The sequence below is a fragment of the Trachemys scripta genome, chromosome 4, assembly GCF_013100865.1.
Source record: "Trachemys scripta elegans isolate TJP31775 chromosome 4, CAS_Tse_1.0, whole genome shotgun sequence".
Lineage (NCBI taxonomy): Eukaryota > Metazoa > Chordata > Testudines > Emydidae > Trachemys > Trachemys scripta.
This window is the reverse complement of record NC_048301.1, coordinates 137,314,185-137,323,167: the sequence shown is the minus strand read 5'-3', so window position 1 is coordinate 137,323,167 and position 8,983 is coordinate 137,314,185. Positions and strand designations below refer to the sequence as shown.

Sequence of the window (8,983 nt, the reverse complement as noted above, 5' to 3'; positions counted from 1 at the left end):
TTTTCTTATTACATTCTTGTACTTAATTTGGCAGCGTTTATGCTCCTTTCTATTTGCCTCACTAGGATTTGACTTCCACTTTTTAAAGGAAGTCTTTTTATCTCTGACTGCTTCTTTTACATGGGTGTTAAGCCACGGTGGCTCTTTTTTAGTTCTTTTTCTGTGTTTCTTAATTTGGGGTATACATTGAAGTTGGGCCTCTATTATGGTGTCTTTAAAAAGCGCCCATGCAGCTTGCAGGGATTTCACTTTAGTCACTGTACCTCTTAACTTCTATTTAACTAACCCCCTCATTTTTGCATAGTTCCCCCTTTTGAAATTAAATACCACAGTGTTGGGCTGTTGAGATGTTCTTCTCACCACAGGGATGTTGAACGCTATTGTATTATGGTTACTATTTCCAAGCGGTCCTGCTATAGTTACCACTTGGACCAGCTCCTGTGCTCCACTCAGCACTAAATCTAGAGTTGCCTCTCCCCTTGTGGGTTCCCGTACCAGCTGCTCCATGAAGCAGTCATTTAAAGTATCGAGAAATTTTATCTCTGCATTTCGTCCTGAAGTGAAATGTTCCCAGTCAATATGGGGATAATTGAAATCCCCCACTATTATTGAGTTCTTAATTTTGATAGCCTCTCTAATTTCCCTTAGCATTTCATCATCACTATTACCGTCCTGGTCAGGTGGTCGATAATAGATCCCTAATGTTATATTCTCATTAGAGCATGAAATTTCTATCCATAGAGATTCTATGGAACATGCGGATTTGCTTAAGATTTTTACCTCATTTGATTGTACATTTTCTTTCACATACAGTGCCACTCCCCCCCCTGCACGACCTGTTCTGTCCTTCTGATATATTTTGTATCCCAGAATGATTGTGTCCCATTGATTGCTCTCAGTCCACCAGGTTTCTGTGATGCCTATTATATCAAAATCCTCCTTTATCACAAGGCACTTTAGTTCACCCATCTTATTATTTAGACTTCTAGCGTTTGTGTACAAGCACTTTAAAAACTTGTCACTGTTTATTTGTCTGCCCTTTTCTGATGTATCAGATTCTTTTTAATGTAAATGTTTATCATCTGATCTGGCCCCTACTTTATCCTCTTCCATCCTCTGCTCCTGACTATAACCTGGAGATTCTCTATCACTAGACTCTCCCCTAAGAGAAGTCTCTGTCCGAGCCACATGCTCCTCTGCAGCAGTCGGCTTTCCCCCATCTCCTAGTTTAAAAACTGCTCTACAATCTTTTTAATGTTTAGTGCCAGCAGTCTGGTTCCACTTTGGTTTAGGTGGAGCCCATCCTTCCTGTATAGGCTCCCTCCATTCCAAAAGTTTCCCCAGTTCCTAATAAATGTAAACCCCTCCTCTCTACACCAGCGTCTCATCCACACATTGAGACTCTGAAGCTCTGCCTGCCTACCTGGCCCTGCGTGTGGAACTGGGAGCATTTCTGAGAATGCCACCATAGAGGTCCTGGATTTCAGTCTCTTCCCTAGCAGCCTAAATTTGGCCTCCAGGACATCTCTCCTACCCTTCCCTATGTCAGTGGTACCTACATGTACCACGACCACCGGCTCCTCCCCAGCACTACACATAAGTCTGCCTAGATGCCTCGAGAGATCCGCAACCTTCGCACGAGGCAGGCAAGTCACCATACGGTTCTCCCGGTCATCACAAACCCAGCTATCTACGTTTCTAATGATCGAATCTCCCAATACTAATACCTGCCTTTTCCTAGCAACTGGAGTTCTCTCCCCTGGAGAGGTAACCTCAGTGCGAGAGGCAACCCCAGCACCGTCTGGAAGGAGGGTCCCAACTATGGGAAGGTTTCCCTCTGCTCCTATTGACTGCTCTGCTTCCCTGGGCCTTTCATCCTGCTCAACAGCGCAGGGGCTGTCTGACCAGAGATGGGACAATTCTACAGTGTCCCGGAAAGCCTCATCAACATACCTCTCTGCCTCCCTTAGCTCCTCCAGTTCTGCCACCCTTGCCTCCAGAGTCCGTACGTGGTCTCTGAGGGCCAGGAGCTCCTTGCACTGAATGCACACATACGCCACCCGCCGATGGGGCAGGTACTCATACGTGCTACACTGAGTGCAATAAACTGGATAGCTCCCACTCTGCAGCTGGGCTTCTGCCTGCATTTTCTCCTAGTTAATGAAGGGGTTGTTTAAAGCAAGAAGTTTTGAATGTAGTTTGGGCTATAGGTTTTAAGGGGAATAAAGGGTATAAGATAGACAGGCAAGGGACCCACGCTCCCTTCCTGCTCCCCTTCCAAACTCCCTTGCGAAACTCCCTGTTAGCAGCCCCTGTTCGCAAAAGCTCAGTTGCATCCCTCCCCTCTCTCCCCAGCCTCGAGTCAAAGAGAACTAAACCAACCAACATTTACCAAGTACTTCCTGTGCCTGAGCCCCCTCTGGTGCCCCCTCTGCCCCCCCCTCCTGGGCCCACCCTGCTCTTCCCAGGCCGTGGCTGCACAGAGGGTAGTTGTGCTGCCAGCCCCTACCTTGGAAGGGTGTCCGCATGTGCTGCCGTCTCTGGTACAGGTAGCAGCAGGAGCACATGAAGCAGCAGATGATGGTGGCAACGATGGCCACGAAGAGGACGACGGCTGAGGCAATGCCAGCGATGGTCTTTGGGCTGTGGGACACAAGCAGACATGGTTACAGGGCAGTCTCAAGTACTGTCCCGAGTGCCCAATGCTGCCCTTCCCTGGACCAAGTGGATCCTTCACAGACACATGCTGGCTATATGCTGCACATAGAGAGATGTGCAGTTCACAGGCAGCGCCTGATCCCTGTGCATTGCATGGATCCAGCTCCCTGCAAGGGATGAACCCTGGGACCCTGCCCTCCCTCCCCAAGGCTGTGGAGATGAAAGGATTAATGGGTGGTCTTGGGGTTTGTGCATGGCTGGGCAGGGCCGCCCGGGGGGGGGCAAATGGGGCAATTTGCCCCAGGCCCCGGGCCCCACAGGGGCCCCCACGAGAATATAGTATTCTATAGTATTGCAACTTTTTTTTATGGAAGGGGCCCCCGAAATTGCTTTGCCCCAGGCCCCCTGAATCCTCTGGGCAGCCCTGTGGCTGGGACTTGGGACCCCTTCCCCAACCCTGGGAATGCTCCACCTGATGTTCTGGGCAGTGCTTTGATCGAGTAGAGGCTGCCTGTGCCATGAGTCACTGGAGACCTGGATCATAACAGCAGGCAAAATCCTCCCAAAAGATTACAACGGAGAAGAGAAAGGCAGGCTTTGCAGAGCTCCCCTAATGTCTCTGCCCTGCACCTCAGCACAGTGGGCTTCATTCCACTCAGGGCTCCACTGCAGGGATGAGAGACCCACTGCCACTGGAGTTTGGAACCCACATGGGAATGGGCCGTGCACTGGAGCACACTGCATGCCATGCCCCGCCACCCCCACCACGCACCGCTGCCTCCCCCCACATACACGGCCATGCACGACCATTCCCCCCCCGCACCATGTACATGGCCACACGCCACCGCCCCCCCATACACAGCCATGCCTCCCCGTGTATACAGCCATGCACTGCGATCCCCCCAAACATATATGGCCATGCACCACCGCATCCCCCATATACACGGCCACGCACTGCCGCCCGCCACACATACATAGCTCCCCGCCCACCAACATAAATGGCCATGCACAGAACATTCCCTCTCATACACAGCCAGACACTGCTGCCCCCTCCACATACATGGCCATGCACCACCGGTGGCCCCCCATGCAGAGCCCTGCCCCAGTGCTCCCTTCCCCTAAATGGCCACATGCTGCTGCCCCCTCCCCCAACACTACAGCCACTAACCAAGATGCCTCCCCAAACACAGCCCCACCCTTCCCACACACACCTGCACTGGCTGCACGCACACACACACACACACACACACCACGCAGACTGCAGGGGATCTTCAGTCCTGGGTGCTATCAGGTGCCAAGTCCCCTCTCCCTCCCTTCATCTCCTCCCCTCCTCCCTAAGCCCCTCATTCAGCTCCTTCTCACCCTCCATCTCCAACCTGAATCCCCAGTCATCCCTCCCCTTTCGCTCGGCCTTTAACATGTGGCCCTCTCCCCTCACACAAATCCTTCCCTGAGTCTCCACCCCAACCCCCAAATGGGCAGCCTCCTCCCACTGCTCTCGCTTCCCCCTCTAGCCTGTCCACTGTGGCGACTCGCACACACTTGCTTGCCTTAGGGACCTTCTGGGCTTGTCACATGGCTGGGTAGCCAACCAGTGAGGGCTGCAAACCATGCCCTCTTCCAGCCGTGGCTGGTGAGCAACCTGACCCCCAGCCTGAGCCCCAGGGTTGTAGCTATCCACGCGCTCCTGGCCACCAGGCCACAGGGCAATGCACCCAGCAGGAGTGATGAAGACACAGCAGCCAAGCTACTTGACAGCACAGGTGTGCACAGCACACAACACACCTGCGCTCCGCTCTGCACAGGCTCCTGGCTAAACACTGGGGCTAAATGCAAGGCTCACTCCTTATCTTCAAAGCCCTGCACTGGACTGTCCAAGAGCTCCCTCCCACTGCCAGATCCTACCCTGTCACCAAAGCTCACGGCATGGGAGCAACAGAAATGCCAAGCTCACAAGAGCAGGGGGAGGACGGGAGGACTTGGCTACAGGGCTGGCTGCTGGGAGAGATCAGAACAAGCACCAATCTCAGCCACTTCTTCCCACAATCAAACCCAAGGAGCCTGGCACGGTGGGATTTAGATGTTGTGAGCACAATGCTAAGGAGGAGACAGTACTGAGCCAGACAGAAGCCCTGTGGCCTCTCCTCCAGCCTTACCCTCCAGTTGGTTGACTCGACACTACTGGTCACACCAACCTTCTCACCCCCATCAGCTCATCCTGTGTGCTTGTGTCCTCACCCCATGCCTTCAGCCATCTTTCCCCCTTACTCTGGGTAGAGCCTAAGCATCGGGGATGGGCAGGTGATGCTCCAGTCGTGCCCTGGCCACTAGCCACAAGCGTTCAGTAATCACACCCATTAGAGATCCACTGCAATAGCAGCTCACGTTACAAACTTGCCGCTGGATACTCATCTCTGTCTTGCACATGGAGGAACTCAAGGCACCAGCACTCCGCAAAGAGTCCCTGACTCAGCACTGCACTGTGGCCCATTTATCCCAGTTTCAGCAGGACAGCGAACCAGGCACAGGGGAATTCCTCTGGCATGGGGGGAAGCCCTGCAGAAGACAAGGCCTGTGTAATGGCTCTGCACCGCCCCTCACAGCTCTAAGGGGGCATGGCCAGAGCATTGGTGTGCTCTGCTTCCCTCTGTCAGGCACCAGGGCAGAGACAGAGACCACCCTGCACTCTGCCAGGAAGAGGCCATCCACCAGAGCTGGAGGGAGGAACAGCCACCTTTGGTAGCACTGGCTACCCGATCAGCAAGCATGGTCCTGCTTCCATAAAGCCCTGGGGGGAACTGTTATGCCCTCCTTTTTCTATCCACTCACAGGGTCATTATGGGCAGTTCTTCCATCCCCAGGGCCCTCACCTGGGGCTCAATCTTCCCCCACTTTACTCAGCATCTGTACGGAGCCACAGAGAGAGCAGGGGATACAGGATGGTCTGAAGGGCAGCAGTCACAGACATGGCCAGCCCCACCCGTCCACATCAGAGACAGCCAGCCCCGGCTCTTCCGGCACCTGCCTGAGTTCAGCACCTGTCTGAGGAGCAGAGGCCAGCCCATGCAGAGCTGATGCTGGTGGGAAGCACTTTGAACAACTCACCTCCTCTGACCCCCTGCTATTGAAGGCATCTCCTGCAGGTTGTTACATCTGTCAGTGGCCTGGGGGTCCTTCTGGGCTCCTCAAAGCCACTGGGTGCCCAAAGAGTCACAGCAGCAAATGCACCCACCTGCACTCCACTCCCCACATCCCCATGGCAGAGCTGGCCAAGGTGATGCCCAGACCTGATTATCACAACTTGCTGCACCTGGGAATGAAAATGCAGGACCTGGAAAAGCTCCAAAATGCAGCAACCCACCTGTTCAGCGCACAGACCACCATAAGCACGGTACCCTGGTTCCACTCTCTGTGCTGCCTCCCCACCCAATACAAAGCCGAGGGCAAGGTCTTTGTCCCAAGAGACAAAGCCCCGTAGCACCAGCCCTCAACACTTGAGAGTCACTTCCCCAGTGCAATCACCACCTCTCACGACAGCTACACCCCTGCAGCCATAACACCGTCAACAAACAGTGGGGATTCATTAGTGCAGGAGACAGAACTACCATGGGAGCCCGACCCAGACTGTGCAGCTACCTCCCAGAACAACACATCCAGAACTACCTGCAGCACTCACCCCTTTCTCTCAGAGCTCCTCATACACACATGCATCAACACCCAGCCATGCACCTGCTCCTACTTGGAGGAAGGGAGAGGAAGAGACATTGCTGCTTTTGCAATTTTTAACCTATGGGAGGTAGGTGTCCAGATCCTGGGCTAGGGGCCAGCAGCCAAGCAGCTAGACAGAGAGTTGGTCACAGTGAGGAGAGATGTCAGAGGCCACAATACCCGAACTCTAGGCGGGGATGGCATGTGTCTTCAACTCCTGAAATTGGAGGCAGGAGTCTCAGCCTCCAACTGCCTGTCCATAACCCTATCAACACTCCCTCCCTGTGCCAGGACACAGTCGTTCTCAGTGGGACCAGTGTCCCAGGGAGCTCTGGCCAGGCTCTATGCCCCGCTCACCTGAAAGCAAGGCAGTGCTTCTGCTGCCTCTCCGTGATGAGCTTCAGGGGGTCGATGCAGCAGTAGCGCTGGTAACAATTGCCGCAGCAAAAGGTGAAGAAGTTGCAGTCAAAGCCAGGGTGCCATGAGCCATTCTTGTCCAGGTACCACAGGCAGTCTTCATCCGCCAAGCCTGTGGAGAAGGAAACCAGCTGTCAGACCCCCCCGGACCCTTCAGAGCCCTCAGCCGGGGAGGGGCCCCACCTCTCCAACCCTCCAGTCCAGGAATTAGAATGCAGGCAGGGTCTGGGAGCTCTAGATCAGGTCCAGTGTTCCTGCTGCCCTTTCCCAGGTCAGTGATGGTTCCAAAGAGGTGTCCAGAACAATACTGGCTCTTGCTGCAGCAGACTGCCATGGCCTCTGCTCAGGTTTTTCTGAGTGTTACCCACTGGGGAAGCATTCACACTGCTTTCCAAGGACAAGTCCCTCAAGCTGGGCCTGTGCATGCAGAGTCACTGCCCGTCCAAGGTGGCAGGAGCAGGACATTCACAGCTAATGGCATGGTTATTGGGGCACAGCTCAGAGGCCTGGCAGGGGATGAACTGCCCTCTCTGAAGACTAGAGCATCTGGAGCAGTCCCTTTCTCACTGCCTTGCGTCAGGCTGGGGCATCCATCCTGGATGGGTTCCTGAGGTGAAGCACCTGGCAAGCATGGCCTTTGAGACTCACATGGCAGGAGGCACCTTGTTTATAGAATATGGTTTGGAACAGGGACTCCAGGCAAGCTCCGTCCTTTCCCCTCCCCCCCATACTCATACCAGAGAACAGCACAAGGTAAAAACGTATCAGGACTTCAGACAGGAAAGAAAAGCAGAGGCCTGCCTGGTTCCTCTTTCCAAAGAGAGCAGGGTTGTGAGTACGTGCTCATCAGGAGGGCGGACTGGGCCCCTCACGGGCACAGATCCATTAGACAGGAAATGCTGACGACCCACTCACCATGGAGAGAGCCACTCCAACTCAGTGAACAACTGATTTTGCAGTTTGGTGGCTGAACCAGGGGGATGGAATGGGAGGGCAGTGAGGTTCATTTCAAACCAATGTGTTTTGATGTCAGGATGCTCCCTTACACACACCTCCCCATACACAAGCTGTGCCAGAAACATCCCCACTCTGGGGGTACCTAGGAGGTGGCTGTGTGATGCCACCATGTTACCATGACAACATTACTCTACTGGCATAAGGAAGTGGTGTCACCTTGAAAAATATGTGAAGGGGTAAAAACCTCAAACCTAACCCTCGCTCCTAGTGCAAGGTACGCACTGAGGAGAGCTGGGGACATGGCTATTGGCACTCAGCCCTCCCTCCTAAAGGGGGAGGCCCTGGCTTTACAGGAATGAGGATTCCAGGATTTTCCTGTTTATGTGAGCAGGGTCTGAATGAGCTCTCCCCGACATGTACTGATGCACTGAAGGAAAAGACTTCAGGACTTCAGACCATATTTGCACCCCAACTTTGCCTAGGTGATCAGCAGACCTGCTTTGCCAAAGTGATCAAGTGTGGGTGTTTTGGGTTAAAATTCACTTTAGTCTTGAATGCCATTATCCTTATTGTATGACTAAAGGGCAGCAGAACTTCATTGACCATGCCTTAATTGAGGGGATCACCCTAAGTATAGCTTCACTCCCTAAGTAGGGGGTAGTGCTGCCAAATCAAAGTAGAAGTCAGACAGATGCTAACAGGTGTTCTTCTATGGTGATGGGGAGTCCTTGAAGCTGTTTGACTTTCCTTTCCACAGTGTTAATGATAAAGCTGATCTCGCTTATGCATGGGTGGTGGGCAGGGCCGGTGCTACCATTTAGGCAAACTAGGCAGTTGCCTAGGGCGCCAAGATTTGGGGGCACCAAAAAGCAGTGCCCCCAATTTTTTTTACAGCGTCCTTACGCGCCCTCCCCGAGCACGCGGTCGCCGCTCCACTTCTCCCGCCTCCCAGGCTTGCAGCACCAATCAGCTGTTTGGTGCTGCAAGCCTGGGAGGGGAGGAGAATTAGAGCGGGGGCAGCGTGCTCGGGAGGAGGCGGAGCAGAGGTGAGCTGGGGTGGGGAGCTGCCGCACGGCTCCCCGGGCCGGGGGGTGGGGAGCTGCTGCGGGGTGCCTCAGGGCGGAGGGGAGCTGCCGCAGGGCTCCCCACCCCACCTCACCTCTGCTACACCCCCTCCCCGAGCACACCGTCGCTGCTCCCCTTCTCCCGCCTCCCAGGCTTGCAGCACCAATCAGCTGTTTGG

General features: G+C 54.1%; 1 protein-coding gene across 1 annotated transcript in view; it reads right to left on the bottom strand.

Moving 5' to 3' along the window:
• The window catches only part of SHISA4 (shisa family member 4), a 42,710-nt gene that overhangs the window by 11,961 nt on the left and 21,766 nt on the right, over positions 1–8,983 (bottom strand). Inside the window, exons 2-3 of the mRNA XM_034767768.1 lie at positions 6,724–6,895; positions 2,510–2,643 (exon numbers count right to left, since the gene is read on the bottom strand). Coding sequence (XP_034623659.1) covers positions 2,510–2,643; positions 6,724–6,895 — 306 coding nt within the window. The remainder of the gene's footprint in view (positions 1–2,509; positions 2,644–6,723; positions 6,896–8,983) is intronic.